The sequence below is a fragment of the Zootoca vivipara genome, chromosome 10 (assembly GCF_963506605.1).
Source record: "Zootoca vivipara chromosome 10, rZooViv1.1, whole genome shotgun sequence".
NCBI lineage: Eukaryota > Metazoa > Chordata > Lepidosauria > Squamata > Lacertidae > Zootoca > Zootoca vivipara.
This window is the reverse complement of record NC_083285.1, coordinates 56,523,123-56,544,427: the sequence shown is the minus strand read 5'-3', so window position 1 is coordinate 56,544,427 and position 21,305 is coordinate 56,523,123. Positions and strand designations below refer to the sequence as shown.

The following is a 21,305-nucleotide window of genomic DNA, read 5'->3' as shown; positions in this document are numbered from 1 at the left end:
GGATGTTTTGTTTTGTTTTCTGGCAGGGAAAATCTTATTGTTCCCAAATAAGTCATAAGTGTCTCCTATAGGTGAAACATCTTAAGGATAGAGGGGAAACTTCATCCTTGGTAACTACTGTTCTTGCACTTATGGGTTTTGTACTATTTTGACCCAGGTGGCGCTGTGGTTAAACCACTGAGCCTAGGGCTTGCTGATCAGAAGGTCGGCGGTTCGAATCCCTGTGACGGGGTGAGCTCCCGTTGCTTGGTCCCAGCTCCTGCCAACCTAGAGTTCAAAAGCACGTCAAAGTGCAAGTAGATAAATAGGAACCGCTACAGCGGGAAGGTAAACGGCGTTTCCGTGTGCTGCTCTGGTTCGCCAGAAGTGGCTTTGTCATGCTGGCCACATGACCTGGAAGCTATACGCCGGCTCCCTCGGCCAATAATGCAAGATGAGCGCGCAACCCCAGAGTCGGTCACGACTGGACCTAATGGTCAGGGGTCCCTTTACTTTTACCTTTTTACTATTTTGATAGAGGGCAGTTTTTCCAACGCAAATTGCTGCTTGCATGTTGCTCCCTCTTTGCCCCGAGGATTAGAATGGTTCTTCAGTCCTGGAAGTTTAATCAGGCTTTCAATTCATGCAAATTTCTGCTTGACGATACTGTTGGCTTCTGCCACCCCCATTGGTTCATATGGCATGTTTTATGCCCCATCCTGGGAGATGCAGCTACATGAGTTGTGTGTGTCATCTATGAGCTAATCTTTGGTGCGTTGCCATCAGTAGAACATATGAGAGAAGGCTCCCCCATAGTTTGCCCTGTGGGCACTCCATACATAACCAGATTTCATGTTTGGGAAAGCAGATCCTCATAGCTGGAGGGCTGCACTCATCACCTTGGCACCTGTTTAATTTTAACCTGCTTGAGCATGGTTGGGAAAGTTAAATAATAAAATAAACCTGCGAGCATAGAAAAATCCGTTTTATAATATACTGCAAGCGGAATCGTGTTTTCACTTGCAATTCTGTCATAGGAATGTCTTCAGGGCAAGGGAGTACACATGGACTAAAACATATTTATATGACTGAGGCAAGCATGCTGTCCTGCACATCCCAAGGGAAGATCCAAAATGCCAAACAGGCCATAGGAAAGCTTTTTTTCTATCCCTTGAATATGGCGTTTTCTGAGTGTGAAAGTAAAAGAAAGCGAAGAGGCTTTCAAAAAGAATGTTTTAGCCCTCTAGCAAAGTGCCTGTTCTTTTACTTCTCGTTAAATTGTGTAGGAAAACCCATAAAAGCCTAGCAGTAGAGAATCCTTCCTGAAGCCAATAAGCTTGGTTAAGATGCAAGATTTTGGAGCCTTATCTATCACAGTTTGAGAACGAATGTGCAGCTGCTTCGCTCTCAATTCTTGAGAGAATTCCAGGAATTTTTGGTTCTCTAATAGTTTAAACCCCTTTCAGCTGCAACCTAACATTATTAAAATAAACCATTCCAAAATAAATAAAATGCGGCACCCTACATCTTAAGTTCGCATCTTCCTTTTTTTCTTTACTTTTCTCCATTTTCATACGATTTTATTTGCCAACTAATTTTTCCTTACTCCGTTGTTTTTTTCCTTCTTCTCCTAAATGTCTGTCTGCTGACCACCCTGTCCCAACATTTACCTCATCCCTTTGTGGGTTTCTTTGTGAGTTTGGTTTTGCGTTTGGTGTTAATGCCCTCTGTGGCCTCCATCCTGCTTATTCTATGACCTGCATGCAACAGTCTGCCCAGCCTTATCAAGACCGTGCTCTCACCCAGCCAGCCTACCGACAGCGAGAGCAGGGCCGCTTTGCCCCCATGCCTCAGTGGAAACAGGTAAAACGAAACCGAATGAATGACTGTGATGCTCAATCCATCTAAGTTACCACCCCATTGGCTGCTGCTTTTCCATACCAAATTTCCAGGTTATTCCTGTGGACTGGCACTGTTTTAAAATGGAAAGCCTGCATGTAATTTGACACTAGGTGTGGCTCACATTAAAGGGCTATGTCATCTTTTCACTTTCTCCCTGTTCCTGACCATTGGTGAATATTTGAGCAGAAGTTGTGCTCGCTTGTCCAGTTAGGGGCTCACTCTTGTGAATGAGCCTCAGGAAACTCAGTCTATGTTTGCTTACCTATTAACTTGTGTAATCCAGATTTAATTTCTGGAGGGTTCAAGAGCGGGTTGGGTAAGCAGTTGGGTAAGCAGTGTCTAGACAACATGTTCTGGTATCCATGAGGATCACTCAAAGGGGAGATCCTAAACATTGGAAAATAGATTGGGAGAATCTGCCCTTTGTCTGAAGTAAGAGATAAAGAAGAGAGATGTTCCTTGTTCTTATACTGTGCCTCCTCTGCTTGTGATTTCTCAGTGGCTCATATTAGCAGGTTGAGGTCATTGTGTACTGATCACATTTCTTACTGCCTATGATAGAATCCTGAGCTATACATTTTCATTGAAACTGGTAAGGCTTTTATCATTCTTGTCATGGTCTTTGATCTTCATCTTCAGAGGCATTGCTTTCTTTGAAATACCTATTCCACTTGTAACAGACAAGATATTGACAGCTGTTTTCGTGTTTAATTTTTAAAAGCTCTAATATTCTCCATCACTCTCAACTGAGGGATTTTATTTTACTTTTTAAATTGGAATTGAATGGTAGCGTCAGTAAAAAACAAAAAAACAAACACCAATCCAACCCAAGTTTGCCTGATTGGAATAGATAATTTAGGAACCAGATTTTATCACCTTCTGCTCTGGCTTGTGGTTGCTATACTAGCATTATTTAAAACATATTTTGTATATAGATTCTTCGTAATGTAATGATGGCAGGGCTTTCTCATCCCATGATGCATTAGCATGAGCAGATAGAAATCATTTCAGAAAATAAATGCAGGAATAACTTGTGCGTCAATACGCTTTTTGTAAATACTGTTTCTATATTCAAGCGATTTGAAAAAGGGATAAGAGTGACAGTGATACTGCTTCTGATATTTTTTCTTCCCTTAAAATGTGCTTAACACATAGGTGGAAGCGGGGGTAGAAATGAATTAAGGTCCCCAGCCTGCAACACAGCTGATCAGGTGCATTAGACCCCAGTAAGCTCATGTTGCTGACAATTTTCTTTTCATCCATCATCTGCTATTCATCCCACTCCATTCCATGGAGTGTCCACAAATATGCTTTTACTTTGGGTAGCCACCATTGGGCCAGAAGGCATGGGCATAGGCAGGAGGGGGCAGTTGCCCCCCCCTAGAAGCAGGGCTGCTGGCCAGCCTGCCCCGGTGTCGTCTCCCTTCTCCCTGGCTGGCTGTGGGGCGGGTGGAGGGAAAGCCCCAGAGCCGCGCAAAGCGTTTGGCTGGCTTTCCCTCCACCCACCCCGGCGATCGCGGAGGGGGAGGAGGGGGTCGGAACAGCCCGATTTCGGGCTGATCCTGGCGCCCCCTCGCCCCTGCCAGTCGCGGAGGGGGAGGAGGGGGTCGGAGCAGCCCAATTTCGGGCTGATCCTGGCGCCCCCTCGCCCCTGAACGACCATGGCTTTCCTTGCCCCACTGTGGCCCCCCCCTCCCGTGCCTTGGCCCCGCCCCTTGTCCCTTGGGCCCCCCCTGATTTTGATCCTGGCTACGCCCCTTTTCTGGCCAAAGTTGTGCATGCCTTTTGAAGGCAATGGAGGTGAGGGCACTTCATTCATCCAAGCAGTTAGATCCTTTGAATGTAGCAGAAATTCAGCTCAAGCTGTCCAATAACTAGGAATCATGAGCTGGGTTCAGTACCATGTACCATGGAAATGATTTGCTGGAAAAGAGATTTTTCAAAAGGGCAGGATGACTTTCTGTTTAGCATATCATTAAAATCTAAGACTCTTGCAACAGTCCCATGCATGTTTAATTGGTTGTATTGCCCTGAATTGTTCTTACTGTCAAGTAGGTACACCTAAGATCACAAACCTAGATCCACATAACCTGTACACATGTGACTTGCTACTTTCTGTTTGTCTAGACTGGTATTTTCCAGATTTGTCTTTTTGGCCTAAATTCATAGCCATAGGCCTAGATTCAAATTTTCATAGCTTCCCTGGGATGTTGTTAAATGCATAAATCCCATGGTTATTACTATTCGATTTGATGAGAGAATGCTGTTGGCCTTGCCAGAGATTTTAGGGTGTAGGCAAACCTGCTTTGGCTGGACATATTCTTGAGGCATTTCACTCTTGCCTGATTTTCAAGTACAGTTAACAGAATAATTTTGGTATTTTCTGTTAACAATCTTCAGGCTTTTTTTGAAGGCAGGTAGACAGGTTTTTCCAAACTTCAGTTTAGACACTTCAATATGGTGAATCAAATCCAACAATTCAGATGGAAAGCACCTTTCTCTCTTTCCTAGGAGGTTCCAGCATGTCAGATGTAGCATCCTGTGTTTTCTTTCTTGAGAAGACCTTGCAGAACTGGTATTTAAGAATACTAGGAGACACTTGAATGAAAAAGTGGCCCGGGTTGTAGGGAAAGATGTGGCCAGCAAACCCTGTTCTCTCATACTTTCCACCTGACCCTGATTTTTGCACCTGATGAACTGGCCCCTCAGTTTGCTACTGTTTATACAGGTAACCAACTTGATCCATGAGCCATGTTTACCCCCATTAGAAATGCAGTCAAGTGTGTTCACCGCCTCTGTACTAGTTCTTGTTGCCTTATTTTTCTTTTAGCGCCACAGAGAAAGTATACAATACAATGAGAAGTACCTGCACAATGCAAGTCATGGGTATGTGAATTAAGGCAGGGACTCTTAAAATAATTCCTGAGTCAATGTGTTTTTTATTTATACTGCTCCACCAACGCTTAGGACAACTCATCCACCTTTTTTTTGCAAGAAAATATCCATGATCATGCTATGAGTTGTTAAGCTCTTAAAGAAAGTTGTTAAGCTCTTAAAGAAATGGGAATGAATTACCTGCAGGAGTTATGTGCATGATTATAAAATATCCTTGCCTCTGATGGTTACTCTTTGAGGATTTATTGATTGGTCTCTTATTAAAAAGAGCTGAATCTGCTGTGCTGCTAGGGGAGGTGGAAACCCAATCTATTACGTGTCATAGGATTTTTTGGTAATTCCAATGAACTTCATCTCATTCTCTTAACTTCATCATTCATTTGCATACTTACATCACTTGAGAGGAGTGTGTGTATATATATAAAACAAAGGAAGCCTGTGTGGGGTCAGAGGGTGGTAATATCAAGGTGTTGTTGTCAAGGGTTCTTCTTGGAAGGATATATGGATATGCAGTAAACATGCTCTTTTTGGTAATGATAACGCCCAAAGATGCATTTGAGTTGAAGTGACCAGAGCCAGCCATTAAGATGGAATAGAACTATGCCAGCCAACTTGTTTCTGTCAAGTGGAATCTTCCTCCATTTTACCCTTATTAATGTGAGCATCATTTACTACTGGCCTTTTCTGAACTCAGAAATGCATCCTACTTGAAGATGGAAAACAATGTTCTAATTATAGGAAGGCCAGCAAGGGCTCCAGCCTGCTTTACGTTTGTGTGACTGCCACCTTAACGAAAAAGCAGCAAACATTATTCTCTTAGATAATTTTTTTTAGAAGGCTGTATGAGTAGGACATGATCTGGCTAAACCTGGTGGGAGACAGTCAATGAGGTCCTGGATTTTATTAAAGGTCCCCATTAGCTTTCTCCTCTCCCCTCAATTTGAGCAGTGATGGGAAACATTCCTAATGTGCCTTATGGATGTTGACAGCTCTTGACCTGCAGGAACAATACATAAATCTTTCCCTTTAGGCTTTAGATTGCCCAGAGTTAAAAATGCTTAAGGTTCAACTTTTAAGAAGGACTTTTGGATTTGCATAGCAAAAAAAAAAAAAAAATCCAAAGTGGACCAATATTTTAGTGGTGGTGGTGTTTATATACTGAAACAGAGCCCCCCCCCTCGGGGGGAGCATTTTATACAACAAAATACACAATCAAGTGCAATTTTAAAAGTTTCTTTATTTTATGCCCTGCACCTTTTGGTGTGTGTTACATTTGAAAGGAATAGGATATTCTGCTGCTCAAAGCAGCTGCATAAAAATTGCCCTTTTTAGACATGTGCCAATTTGATGCCTTTGAGATTCCAAACAGAACTACTTATATTTGAATCCCTGTTACCTGAATTTCATTTATACTGTTGGTTGAGCCTCATGTTGGTTGAGCCATTCAGATAAATGAGGCATCATATAATGGCCAGCTATGCTTGTAGTGACACGGGGACTTCCAATGACATTGTCCACCGCATGAGGAAATAGCTCGCTTGCATTGATGCGTAAGAATGCTGGTTCCTACTTGTCAACTGAGAAAGAGAAGCAAGATCAACATCTTCCGCATGATGCATTTCTGAGGCCTTGCTCGCATACAGACACAGTAGTGGTGGTAAAATTATTCCTGGACAACTTTAGATAGGCAATCATATGGTCGAATGAAAAATTCCCTGCTCCTATGCCAGCTGTCTGTTAGACAAAGGCTGTGCTACTTGGTAGTACTTAGTTTTTGTGTGCGCTGAGGGACCATTCAGAGCCCTTCCACTCCCAGGTAACCTAAACTGGTATAATCCAGAAAGAATTTTCATATTTCATCTGCTGTTTGGGGAAAAAACTGGTATAATCCGGAAAGAATTTTCATATTTCATCTGCTGTTTGGGGAAACTTTAGTCTGTGGCCTTGCCACAACTAATAACCATCATCATTGACTATGTTTCTTCTTGTTCTATTATTATTATTATTCTTTTTTCTCTCCCTTGTTTTTAAACAAAGATGAGGAAAAAGGAGCGTTCTCGGACCTGCCCCAAAAAAGTGATCATGCTCTCTTCTTCCTCCATTTGCACTTCCTCTCCATCGTACCCCAGTCAGCAGGTGATTTCATTCTGCATGCTCTGTCCTCATTTCCCTTTCTTCCTGCTTCCACAAGTAGGCCACGTACCCTTTCTGTTTTGAGTTTTCTCCTAAAACTGAATAGAGTCAGCAGACCTCTTGATCTTCCCTTCCCCAAAACCAGTAACACAAGCAAGCCCAGAATTCCTTTTATCATTGTTTGATTGAAGGTAATGTACACATATAACTTCTTACATTCTGTTGTTATGGTTACTTTGTGTAGTAGGTTGGTGTACCAAACAAAAACCTGAGGTCTTAGTAAAGGTTGCTGTTGATAGCGCCCAGTTGTTATATTGGATGCCGTAAGAGGAGTGACATACTGGTCTCTGGATCTAAAATAAGCAGTCTAGGTGGCCTTTAGCTTGGTTTTGCATTGTAACGAGAAGAGAAGCATAATGTAATGCTTCTGTGGGCTTCCCATTCATTGCTGAGATTACAGGCGCATCCTTTATCCATCTGTTTGTTTATTTGAAGCACTTACATGCTACCTTTCAGAGAGCGCCTTACAAAAGATATTTCAGGACAATTTAGCGGTTTAGGATATTTTCTCTCCCCTGCCCCCATTAAATACCAATGGAAGGGGTGTCCTATCTCAGGATCAGAGCTTATCCTGGACCTTACTTTCTCTCTAATGAAAATAAGATAGATAATGTGCCTAAACCCACCTTCTCTGGCCTGTTCTAGTACAACTCTCATTACCCCAGACCGTTAGCCACGTTGGGTAGGGTTCATGGAAGTTGGGGGTCCAACAACATCCTCAGGGCACCAGATTGGGGAATGTTAGCCTTGAAGCAGATTCTTACATTTGGCCTGTGATGTGGGAACTGCTGCAGCACTTCTCCCACAGCACCAGGATGACTTTGTTTAACTCTGTCAAATAAAGGGGTCGTGCAGAGACATCCTACAATTTGCTAGAATGTAAACCCATTGTTGTACCTTGTTGAATGACAAGGAATTCCAAAACATAGCCCCCAAAAGTCCTCCAGGTTTTGCCGATTTTAGCCTGCTGCGGTTTCCTTAACTTTCCTAGTGTGTTGTGCTGCTCTTACCAACTGACCATAGTACCACTAATCAGCATGGCAGTCGTCTAGAATGCCTGGGCCCAGCTGTGTTACCTGGCTTTGGGACCTTGGGAAGCCTCCCCCATTTCCTGATCACCCTCCCTCACTGACGTTGTTAGAACATTCCTCCAAAGTAGTTTATTGCTGAATACTTTGTTCAAATTGGCACCCCAGTTACATGATTGTGTCAAAAATGTGGGGGCCTTGAGTCAATTTATAATAAATGGTTTTATTTGAATTTTTATAATAAAATTGGGGACACAGTTAGCGCTGTGGGTTAAACCACTGAGCCTAGGGCTTGCCAATCAGAAGGTCGGCGGTTCGACCCCCCGCGACTGTGTGAGCTCCCGTTGCTCGGTCCCAGCTCCTGCCAACCTTAGCAGTTCGAAAGCACGTCAAAGTGCAAGTAGATAAATAGGTACCGCTACAGCGGGAAGGTAAACGGCGTTTCCATGTGCTGCTCTGGTTTGCCAGAAGCAGCTTTGTCATGCTGGCCACATGACCTGGAAGCTGTACGCCGGCTCCCTTGGCCAATAACGCGAGATGAGCCTTGCAACCCCAGAGTCGGTCATGACTGGACCTAATGGTCAGGGGTCCCTTTACCTTTACCTTTACCTTTACCTTTATAGTCATACCTCGGTTTGCGACCGCCTCCGTTTGCGACTGCTTCGGTTTCCGACCACCGCTGACCCGGAAGTGTTTACATCCGGGTTCTGCGGTGCGTGGATGCGCAGAAGCGATCTGCACAGCATGCGCAGAAGCGCTCTAGCGGAGCTTTGCACATGCACAGAAGCGTGCCTCAGGGAGCAACAAGTTCAGGGAGCAACCAATTGTGGTCGCAAACTGAGGTACCACTGTATAATAAAATTAGGTAGTGCAAAATACAGCGATACAATACAGCACAATCGTACAATTCATCTCAACATCAAATACATATTTTATTGGTATTGCGCCATGTTGAACGTTCTGTTTGTGCAAGCATTGCAACTTGCCAAAAATAACAATTCCTTCTCTCCTCCCCTCCCCTCCCCAGCATGCTGCTGTGGGGTTTCTCCTGACCCCCACTCCCTAGCCAATTTCAGGGAGAGCAGGGGATGGAGAGGAGGGGAAACCTATTGCACAAGTAGAAGTCCTTGTGCAGGACATTCGCTAACTGGGTTTGTTAGGTGAATCATGGTTTACAGTTTACCCCAGAAGTTCCCTCCATAATGTCAGGGCCAAAATAGTATTATTGACAAATGCACATACCATAGAACATAGGACATGGTTTACTTATAGATGGAAAAACTGGGCCAGCCTCTCTTGCTTGATCTGCAAGAAGAGTTAGCTTCTAAATGGGAAACCTACCACTCAGTCTTGTAAACTATTTGTTTTTAAGGAGTTTTATATTTCATATATAGTTGCATTGACTCACAAAACCAGAAGGTTGCAGGAAACAGTACTATATAAACAGCACAAAAAAATTAATAAAGATCTATTTGGAAGTTGTGTACACACACACATATACTTTATCTCTACTCGTGAAGTATGAGCAGGTTTGTGAGTTTCTGGGAGCTACGTTTTTATTATCGAGGATAATCAAAGCTGCCTCCAGGGATCTGCATTCTTGGGGCAGGGAAGATTACAGTCTGTCTTATCGTAGGATACCGGGAGCCTTATTTCTTGTTCACGTTGAGGGGAGCCCAGGCTCTTCAAAATAACCGTTGAATGAAAGAAAGGGGATTACTTAAGCTCAATGGACGTATCTCACTACGCCTCTAAAGTTTATTCCTCATATTACTTTAAAACTAGGATTTTTCAAGGCACAATTTATGGTTTCTTGGGAGCAGTTCCTTCCTCTCCCACCACATGTATCACTGTGTGGATATTTATTGCTATGTCACCATTTACTAACACAGTTTGTATAAAGTATTGTTTTTAACTGCTCTGCACAAAACCTCTTTCTTCACAGTAGCCACATGATCTTTGCAAACCTCCTATGGCTTTTCCAGGACTGTGGTTTTAATGTTTCTCTTGTAGGGTGACTCCTAACTGAATGGTGCTATCTTTCTGTGAGTGTGTATGTGGGATTTGTCAAGCTCATTATTTTGCCTGCAGGCAAACAGGGAACCTCATGGAGAACCAGCTGGAGAGCAGAGTCCCAGACAGCAGCGGGTAAAATAGCATGAGCAAAAGCAGCATGGAGAGGGTGTGTGCACTCTCGGGAGAATGTTGTGCAAGCTGGGGGTGGGTAAGAGAAGACTGTAGAGCTGTTCATATGCCAGCATAATACTAATAGCCAAACTGTACTGAAAATGCTTCTTAAAAATAGTAGTTTTGTGTCTGTGTGGCCTTTGCAGAATTACTTGCTTGACAGGCTTTTGATCACTTTGAGCATCATACAGTAGGTCCCCACCCCCACCCCCCACCCCCGTTGGGCACATATTAGCACTTTGAATTTGGCATTCCCTGTTTTTTCCTCTATAATAGGAGATACTATAGTGGAGTAGAAAAGGCCTGCTGATGTGTCGGAAAATATCTATCCATCTATCTGAATCATTATTACCTCGTTCTTCAGCCAAAAAAGCTCCCAGAGCAGCTTACAGATCAATAAAAAGCTAAACAGTCCTAGCCCTCAGGCTCACACTTTAAAAGGAATGACACAAAATGAAAAAGGGATGGGGCAGAAAGAGGAAAACAAGACAATACAGGAACCAGTTCTTTGTTAGTTCTTTTTGTAAATAATAAAACTATTGTTACTCCCTGTGGAACACCCTCCCATCAGATGTCAAGGAGATAAAGTCTACACAACTTTTAGAAGACATATGTATTGGGAAGTTGTTGTTGTTTGACGTTTTATTGTGGGTTTTTTATGGGCTGGAAACATGGGCTGAAAACATAGCCTGATGGAATGCACAAATAAATCTTTATGACAGTAGGGAGAAAGGGACATTTTTAAGCATCCCCCCACAAAAGCATACAAAACTAAATTAACTGGAATAAGCTTGGATCAAAGTAGAACATGCAAGGAAAGAGAATGAATTGACATAATAAAGGCACGGATCGATGCTGCAGTCTGCCTGCTCAATATATTTCCAAAAGCTGCTCATCACAGTAAATAATTTTGAAAAGGAACCCTACACAATACAGTTTTGAGGATACTGAGAATTTTGTGTTAAACATCACTAGCACCTCACAGAGAATTATGCCCATGCCTTTGCCATTGTTCCCCTTCCATTACCCTTCTCTTGACCACTAGCTTGGTATTGCATCCAGTCTCCAAAACAACCAGGTTAAAAAGTTGGAGCGAGGGAAGTGAGGAAGGAAGCCCCAGAGTTTTTGTCCCTGTATACTGCATCTGCCTGGCTTCCCTGCCTCTATTCACCCCCTACCTTTCAGTAGTGTGTATCACTACAGTCAACAGTGGAAGACAGCAAGTGCCCTTCCCCAGATCCCTGCGACACATCTGTATTTCACAGCACGCTAAACTATGATGCTGCTTTGGCGGCACAATCTTGGCTCCTTTTCCTGCTGCTGTGGGATTCATAAACCACAGCTTCCAAAGGTCACAGCTCTCTGCATGCTTCCTGAGCAGTAAACCTATTTAAATCAGTGTCTTCCAGAGTAGACCTATTGGATTCGGCCACCGTAGTTTATGTTATATGTATGTCACATCTGCACGGGGGTGTGTGCAACCTTCATCCAGAGGATTTTGAGCTCTTGTTCCCCTCCTTGCCCCTGTGTCCCACTTTTTTTTTTTAAAAAAAAAGCACAAGCATTTAATTAACTGACCTTTGTTTCTTTTCCTACTGCCATGCTTTTTCCATGAATATTTCCCCCCCTGTGCTCTCTTGTTCATTTTCCCTCACTCATTATTCTGCAGAGACCTCACCAGTTCTTTTCAGATGACCTTGTGCCAGAGCGCACGCTTACCATTGAGCAGAGGGCAAGCCAGCTGGCTGCCCTCCTGGAGCAAAGGCCAGCAACCAGGCATCAGGTGACTGCCTTCCTGTCTGTCTGGCGCTTTGTGTCCGCTTGCCGTTCCGTAGAATGGGAAATGAAAGGTTGCTTGGGCTGTAACATGGCTGGCATCAGATGTCCTGTTTTAATGGCTGATGAGTACACCATCACATTGTAGTAGAACACTTTCAAGCACTCTGGGTAAAACAATACCATCCAAACTCATTATTCTGTTTTTCCTGTTAACTTACTGTTCCTGCTTGCTGAATCAACACTTAATCTTGCATAGATGCGTCTAGCACTAATAAAAACTGTGTGGCATATGTGGGGAAGAAGTTCCTAACTTAAAGGGGCTTTTGAGAGTTTGCACTTCCATAGAGTAGGGTAGAATCTGTATTGAAAGACTCATCTAGATTCAAGAAGTGTTGGTGGAGCATTGCTTAGCCAATCTGGAGAGGAAGAGCGTCTGCGGTACGTAACTAGGTTTCGGAAGCAAGGTCTATAAAATTAGCTTGCTAAAGAGTAACCCAAAACAAATGAAACCAGGAAGTTAACTAACCCCAGAAGAGCCTTTATATTTAAACCAAATGGGCTTTGAAAACTGTTTATTTCTTTAAGCAATATATACTTTTTTTCGATATGTGCTCTAATTTTTAAACATGTATGCCAGTGGCAATATTCAATCATGTATCATCAGAATTTATTTTCTGACCCTGTGTAGGCTGTTATAATGTATTTCATCTTGTTAAACTCTGGAAGGTCTAATATCAATTGCTTTTATTTATTTTGCCAAACAAAATACAAAATACTGATGGGGTAAAAAGAGACTATTGAATGCAAGCACATGCATTTTGACATGTGTCTTGCTTAACAGTGGAGACGGGGGGGGGGGGGAGCCGGCCAGATGGGCAGGGTATACATAATAAATTATTTATTTATTTATTTATTTATTTATTTATTTATTAACAGTCTCGCAGTCTCTTTTACCCTGCAGAAATTTTAGAAAGTTGTTTCTTTTCAACCTTCTTATTAGGAATTTTTGGTGTTGCTTCAAGATTGGAATAGAATTCCTCCTATTTTATTCAGGATACATCTAGCCCCACCGTTCTTTATAAATCCATTCATTTCTAAAACTTGAAAGACAAGTATCAGGAAGGTCATTCACAGCTGAAATTAGTACATGGATTTGGTGTTCCACCATTCCCCCCCCCCCAAAAATATATATATATCAATGTTTTGAATGGCAATGCAGATGGCTGGGGAGTTTAAAATTAGTAGAGCATGCCCACAGTTTTCCTCAGTCCGTTGCAAGCTACAATATCTCTGCTGCCTTTCTCACCCGCCCCTTCCCCAAAGCTCCTATCTATTTTAAAATGCTGTCTTCTGACTTTCTCATCTTTATTTTGTAGCCAGAGATTGAGCGATCTCGTCGATCTGTTGTTGAGCAGTGGGAGATCTCCCGCAGCCTCCGCTCTTCCAGTCGCCCTTCTTCTCCCTCTTCTGACTCCCTCAGACAGGTAGCATGGTGTGGGGCTTGAGGCTGCACCCGGTTGCACATCTTTGGCCTATTCCATCTCCTGCCACTTGAGAATGCCGCACTGGCTAAAGCTAGGCTAATAAGTTCTCTTTGCCTTGGGTGTGGCTGAGCTTAGCCTGTGTGCCTGCAGAAAGGCTTGGGCTTCCTCTGTATCCTGGTTATTCCAAGCCTTGTGAATTTGGAAATGGTGCATGTCCTTTACACCTCAGAGTTACTGATTGTCTGGTAGGAGAGAGAGCAATGGCTAGCAAATATTTCACAAATAATATTGTATGTCTCATCCAGAACTGGCTTGTTCTGCCTTCTGATAAGTAAAGGCATACCCTGGAATGCACTCACCCAGTTGGAGATGTGTTGGGTCCGAATCACCAAGCCATAGTTTGATCATCAGGAGTCCTTTGTGGGCTTAAGTGCTTCTTCCTCTGCTTTCTCTTGCATCTTCCTTGGGCTTCTCCACTTCACTTTCATTTTCTCCATAGTTTTATTGTAATGTTTTGAACAGGTGCTGCCATAATCACTTCTAACTATAATTTGTTCTCAAGTTGGCAATTAAAACCAAGTTCAAATTGTGGTTTGAGTCTCTCAAATGAAAACAAAATTGGGCTAGCAGTAATTATGACCTGCTAGTTTAACCATGGCTTCCCAGTATATCTTTTGCTATGCAGGGAAGGGAAATGGAATTAGGCAGACTGCTACTGACCACCAAACCATGGTGATGTTGGAACTGGACCACTGTGTCAAACGGCCATTTCTGGCTACTAAGGATCCACCAATAAGGCTTCATTGTTCCCAAGAGTGGGATTCATTGTGTTGTCTGTCTCTTAACAGCTGTTTCTAGCACTGTATTTTCTGTGGCCATTGAACATCTACATGATGAATAAATGCTTGTTTGCTGCTTCACTTTGAGGATGTGATTCAAATCACTATATTGCTTTGTGTGTCTTATAACAGATTAGTTGTGGTTTGATTTTTGAACAGCGTAGTGAATAGTGAAATGCTTGCTGCTTGCCTTATCCAGATTAAGGTTTAAGGGATTTCTGATTGTTCTGTAGGAAGAGCTATACTGTATTGGTCATTGTGTAACTAAATGTCTTAATTCTTCAAGATGGGCATGGGGAATGTGGACACCTGTCTGTTGTAGAACTACTATTTCCTTTTAAACAATGTAGTCTTGCTCTGAGAATTATGTAGAGTTTTTATGGGAGAGGTGGATTAGATTCAAATCGATCTTAGGCAAATGTAATAATCTTTAGCATGGTCAAGAAACACCATGCTTTAGAGCACATAGTTCCCTCTGTCTGCTTGTAGAATGGGGAAGAGAAGGACTCGCCAACCAAGGCCTTCCCTTCAAAAGAAAACTTGTGGATGACAATAGACATGTTTCTGACAAAGCAACCACATTGCCTCTCATTTGGTTTCCCATGTTGTTCCCTCTACTCATACACAAACAAGACCTAGGGTAGAAATAGGCTAAAAATTCTCACAATTGATGGAAATAGGTCATGGGAGCCCCCAAAGATCTGTATTGGGACAGTCTATGAGGTTGAAGAGATTTGTTTTGTACACAGTCCACACACAAATGAAAAAATAGAAGAGTCTGTCTTAGAGACAATAAGATTATGTAACTTGCCCATAAATGATCTGGAAGTGATCAGTGAGAGCCAACTTTGCAGATGGCTCCAATTTATAGATCATGATGAAAACCTGAGCAGACTGTGAAGAGTTCCAAAAGAACATCTCCAAATGGGGTGAAGGGGCAAAAAAATGTGCCAATAAGTGTAAAGTGATATATATTGGAACAAAACATTCCAATGCTGATTGAGTCTAAACTGGCTGAGACTGTCCAAGAATGACAACTTGGAGCTGCGGTGGAGAGCTCAATCAAAACTTGGTGCAGCAGCTGTGGAAAGACAAATTCCAGTATTGTAGAGATGGATATGTGGTGCAGAAGAGGCACCAAACTACCAGTCAAGAAGTTGGGAGGGCATTCCAGGCAAGGCTTGTATGTTTGGGGCCTTTTAATTTAGAAAAGAAATACTAAGGGAGACACGATATAGGGTTATAAGATTATTATATACTTTTCAATGTCTACATGGCTTACAAAACATTAAAACCAGTTGCACAACCTTGTTGAAATACAGAATAATGCAAAATGCACCATAATTGAAATGCACCATAAATCCACCCCATTAAAATGTTAAAATAGAAACCTGTGATTAAAATATGGAATAAAACTATCGCATGAAAACACCACAGCAATTAAAACAGGAGACCTGGGTCAAGAGATGAAAGGAATGCCTGTATTAACAGGTGTGCCTTCAGAAGCTGGTAGAATACCAATACAGATGTGGAATGCACTACCTGCTGAAATACCCCAACACCTGAACACCTGTGCCATCAATAATACATGATGTGGGGAAAATGTGGGAATGTTTTTTCCTCTCATAAAACTAAAACTCACTTAATGAAATTGTCATTAAGATGAAATAAAGCATTTTTTCACACAATATATAATAAACTTATGGAATTCACTGGTGTCATAAGATGTGGTGGTCAATGGCTCAGATTGTTTTTTTAATGACTTGTTCATTTTTAAATTAAATTTATATATCACACATCATACGAAGATCACAGGACAGTTTACAACATAAAAACACAAAATGCATAACACAATCATAATAAACACACCACCTTTAAAAGGCCATAGATTGTTTAACAGAAGGCCTGCCTGGTTGAAGAGAAACGTTTTTGCCTGGGTCTAAAAGCAGTCGTGAGCATTTACACAGATTCATGGGGGTTATGGATCTTTCAAAATATGTAGATTTATCAGCAATTAGCTGCAATTTGAAATACCATATCAATTGAGAGTCCTGTTGACGTCAGGCCCTGACCAATCTTCTGATCCCTCAGGGCTATTCTTACAACAGAAAGGCCCATTAGCTGTTAATAATGTACCGTATCTACTTAGGTAAATAGAAAGACTTGCTGATTTTACTCTCTGTTCTTCAGTACAAAGTACATTGGCTTAAAATAAGTGGAATATCTGTTGTTTTTGAAAAAGGGCAAACTGTCAAAGATTCTTGAGCTGAATTTGATATTCTGCTTCCTTGCTGAGAGGCCAGGCAACCCTCATCCGTCTTCCCCTCCCCATAAACTTAAGGGAGAATTTTGGGGTGGTGGTGCAGTTATATGACTTGCTAGGTGGGACTGTGTATGAAGAATCTCAGTATCTAAGGTTCTGTAGACTTAATGGCTTGTGCCCCCCCCCCCAATATATTTCTGAAACACAATGCTATTTAGTTATCTTTTTGTGTTGTACGGTTTGCTGCTTAAATAACAGTTGAAACCAATCGTTGTTTTTAAAAATAAATATAAGCAAAGGCAGCCATGTTGGTCCATAAGACACTCCTTTCGCAACTCCCATACCGGTAGTAGTAGTAGTAGTTGTTGTTTAGTCATTTAGTCGTGTCCGACTCTTCGTGACCCCATGGACCAGAGCACGCCAGGCCCTCCTGTCTTCCACTGCCTCCCACAGCTTGGTCAAAGGAAATACCTTTTTTTAGGCCAACCAAAATGTAACAAAATAATGAGCAAGCTTTTAGGTTCTCCAGCATTCTTCATAAGCTGGATGTGGGCGAGAAAAAGGCTGGCTTGGTGTTGAAACTATAGTGTCTGAGATGGGGTATGAAAAGAGGTAGTGGACTTAATATCCAACTGGCGAGACTGGGATGAAGAAACACACAGTGGCTAAAAACTGTGTAGTATTTTTGTAGCCTTGCAAGAAAGAACATATATCTAAGCATGCAAATTCGTTACACCCCTCTTTCCCTTTTAACTTCTCCTCCAGATATCCTTTCCCCAGACTATGTAATTCCCCAGTCTGATTTTGGATATCATAAATAACCATGGTATCTCAATATGGGTAATCCATGCTACCTCATCCCTGAACCCATAGCACTCTTAGTCACCTATTGTTGGGGTTTCTGTTTGGGGGAGGGGTCAACAACCAGCAGCTCATGGACTAAATCTGACCCTATGGCAGGATTATGTTCAGCTGCCAATCTAGAGACAAGCATGGTGTTTGGAAAGAACATGGCAGCTGTTATGGGAAACCTTTGTGGGAGATGGGGTTAGAAACACCTGTCACCTCCAACCCACATCTCAAAGTGACTCTCTGGCAAAAGAAAGTCTCTGACCATGGTCTTAGAGTGGTTGGTTACAAACTCTTAATAATTTTATTTAGTGCTGCCCACACCAGTGGTTGCTGAGATCACTTGTTTTGCTGGTGCCGCACACGCTTGTGTTGTCCACTGTCTTGGCATGGTTTCACCCCTTTCTGCACCTTATTTGCCATTTTTTTTCTTTTGTAGTTTTCATCCTGAATTTATACTGTTTCTCTTTTCCCTCATTTCCCCCATCCATCTTACCTCCCCCCATCCTCATTACCTTCATCTGGTAGAAGTATATAAAGATGTATACAGGTGGCGTGAGCTCATTGGCTGAGCAAATAGCCAATCAGCTTCAAAGGAAAGACCAACCCAAAACCCTTCTAGACAAGAAGGAACTGGTAAGAGAATGATGTTGAGAAGGTGATGAGTATTGGTGATTAGAAGTTAGACAGCTCTCCCTTAGATCCTCAGTAATACGGAGCCTTTAGTTTTCCCTCAGTGTTTAGTTAAAGGTAGCTGATGTAAGCACTTCCTTGCCTGTTCCTCCACTTGCCCTTGTGGGTACTTGGATTCTTGCTATAAAGAAAATGGATAGTACGCAAAAGATCTGTTGCTGAAAGCTTTGCTGTCCAGAGCATAATGGTGTCTTTGGAGTAATCATTTGACAGTGGTTGTTTCGAGCCTAGCTTTAGTGGTAATGTGGGAGGAGGATTATTACTATCATAATTGTGTGACCATTTCTATGACTCGTTAGTTGTGTATACTTAGTGTCTCTCATCAATGTTGTGAGGTATGTCATCATTATTCCCATTTTAGAGGCAGGCTATGTGTGGGAAAGCTAAGGCTGAGAGAATTAAAGAATTTTTAGATCCTTCTGTTCTCCCATATTCCACCAGACTCTTTATTTTCAGGTGGTTGGATGCTGCACCTTATGGAATGTGTTCTCTGGCTGACCTTTTCTTCCTCATGTTGGGGCCTTGCAATTATCTGTAGGTGCCTGTTAGTGTTTTTGCTGAAATGTTCTCCGTTTCCCATTGAAGGATTCCAAAACAATCTAATGAATACACATGGCACGACAGTGGAAGTAAAAGCAAGCTCGTGACTCTAGACCTTTCCTTGTTCTTGCTGCTTTAGGGTTCCTTGAAAAAAGAATTCCCTCCGAATGTGGGAGGCAGTGATGTCTGCTACTTCTGCCACAAGCGAGTCTACGTGATGGAAAGGCTGAGTGCTGAAGGCAAATTCTTCCACCGCAGCTGCTTCAAATGTGAATACTGTGCTACAACCCTGCGCTTGTCCTCTTATGCCTACGACCTGGTGGATGGTAAGTGGAATTTACCTTTTGCCTTAGGAGGGGATGGGCAAGAGCAGTCATCCCCAAACTTCGGCCCTCCAGATGTTTTGGCCTACAACTCCCATGATCCCTAGCTAAGAGGACCAGTGGTCAGGGATGATGGGAATTGTAGTCCAAAACATCTGGAGGGCCGAAGTTTGGGGATGCCTGGGCAAGAGCTTCAACTGATGGGTTGCATTCAGCGAAATTGTTGTGCAGGTGACTTCCACTTGCATAACATAACTCCTCTCCCTCTTCCCCCTCCTCCTCCGCACTTGTGTCGCCATACCCAAATCTTCTCTGGGGGTTCCCCCAGGCTTCTGGGGCAGAGGGGTTTTTTGGGGGGGCGGGAACTCAGGGAGTAGGAGAAGGAGAGGGAGTTCCATTGTGTAAGCAGAAGTCATTGAGATCACAACATGACTTTTATTGGATTCAGCCCTTTGACTTAGAAATAACCTTCAGTATTCCATAGATATTTAGTATGGTCAGGAAATCATTACATCACTGTTTGGCCCACTCCAGATACATCATCCAAAATTATTATTGTGCAAGAAGTATTTGTAGAAACTAAAACACACATTGTAAATGCTGCAGTCTGAAGCTGGTTGAACTGGGAGTTGAACTCCTCTCCATGCTCAGGATTTTTTTGTGCCACCAAAGATTATGGAAAACTCAGAGTGGGAAGCCATTACTCTTGTATTTGCACTCATGGCTAGACAACTGCAGCATCATGTAAACAGGGCTCTCCTTGAATACTGTTTAGAAAGTTCAGCAACACATTGGAAGATCTTGCAACACCATACCACTGGCTATTTGCATCTGTGAAATGAGAACTTTTGAATATTTGTAGCTAGAAATCACCTGGGTGACCATGGTACATAGATTTCTGTTTGGATTGGTCAATTCTTTGGTAAGCAGCGGTCTGTTTGGAGTTAATGCCCAGCCCTTTCCTCTTTGCATTCATTCTTGCCTTTTCCACAGCACTTCTGCCAGATTTTCATGTGATGCAGCCTTTGTTCCTCATACAGTGCTGCTTTGTGTGCGATGCCACGCAAGTTCCCCTGGGATGTTCTGACTATTGGTTGGGTGCTGGGTAAATGGCTATCAGGCACCCTATGGAAAATCCATTTGTTTTCAGGAAAGGAGGAAATGAATGTGAATTAAAACTTTGAGGCATAATTGTCTCCATGTATATTGTGTGTGGCATTGCACAGCATTACCAAACTGTAGCTTTTGTCTTTCTCATTAAGATTTCCCTCTTGCTCTATTTGCAGGAAAATTCTACTGCAAGCCTCACTACTGTTACAGACTTTCAGGTTATGCACAGAGGAAGAGACCAGCAGTGGGCCCTCTGTCAGGAAAGGTAGGCTGTTTCCTTGCATTTCCCAGATGAGACTGCTTTGCCATTTTATGTTGGGAAGTGGCTTTGGGTTGTTTGGAAGGGGGAGAGCAGTGTTGCAGAAGGGCGCAGAATCTTTCTGAATCCTATGTGCATTGATCTTGCCTGCCTTTACTAGCTGTAGACTCTTAAATAGAGCACATGATGGGAACTTTTTATCGGTTGTTGTTTTTATAAATTTGTTGGCTTACCAAAACCAAGACAGCAGCATGTCTGGAGAGAGAAGGTGAAAAGCTGTGCCACTGTGCCAGTGCTGTGCAAATAGGCACGTCGCCATTCATATTTACTTCTGTATATCCAAAATCCAATTTATGGTGTTGGATAATAAAAATAGGTTCTTTTTATCAGGGGACTATTGAAAAATACCCGTACCCAAAGAGTGGGAATTTAATAATTAAAACATGGATATGCATTAAAGTAAATTCTGCCATGAGAATATATGTAATAGCTGATTGACTGGACAAGGATTACATTTACAAAGTAACATGAATTAATTTTACTTATGCAGTTAATTTTATGGCACTTGGTTATATGGCAAGTAGTTCTTCAAGGCAATACTATGGAAAAACGATACGTGTGATACTATTATTTTTTTGTTAAAATCAGCTAACCCCAGGGATGCCCTCCATATGGCTTTACTTGAAGAGGTAGTTAGATAAATAACAAAGATATACTGAGAATGTGTGTCCAGATCTGGAATATGCCTGAATAAACTAGGATCTAAAACCATAAAACCACCTTTTTTTTGGCATTTGCTCACTTTTAAATTACATGCATTTAATAACTGCATCCTGCCTTGCCTGTCTCCCCCCCCCCTTCAGGACAGCAAAGGGACCCAGCAGGACAACATGGCAGCAGACGGTGCAGGGCGTGCAAACTCCATCTCAACTTCGTCAGAGAGGACTCCAGGTAGCTCTGCTTCCTTGTTTGGCAGGGTGAT

At 42.5% G+C, this 21,305-nt stretch overlaps 1 protein-coding gene across 27 annotated transcripts in view; it reads left to right on the top strand.

Moving 5' to 3' along the window:
• Positions 1–21,305, top strand: part of MICAL3 (microtubule associated monooxygenase, calponin and LIM domain containing 3) — a 186,304-nt gene that overhangs the window by 87,487 nt on the left and 77,512 nt on the right. For 18 of the 27 annotated variants that reach the window (XM_035126938.2, XM_035126945.2, XM_035126940.2 and 15 more), the window contains exons 17-25: positions 1,750–1,842; positions 6,814–6,912; positions 10,089–10,145; positions 11,854–11,967; positions 13,340–13,447; positions 17,927–18,034; positions 18,771–18,957; positions 20,241–20,329; positions 21,187–21,274. In XM_035126938.2, the coding sequence (XP_034982829.2) occupies positions 1,750–1,842; positions 6,814–6,912; positions 10,089–10,145; positions 11,854–11,967; positions 13,340–13,447; positions 17,927–18,034; positions 18,771–18,957; positions 20,241–20,329; positions 21,187–21,274 (943 nt within the window). Of the gene's footprint in view, positions 1–1,749; positions 3,315–6,813; positions 6,913–10,088; positions 10,146–11,853; positions 11,968–13,339; positions 13,448–17,926; positions 18,035–18,770; positions 18,958–20,240; positions 20,330–21,186; positions 21,275–21,305 lie in introns of those variants that run through there. The other 9 variants (XM_035126961.2, XM_035126964.2, XM_035126962.2 and 6 more) reach the window with 6 other exon arrangements.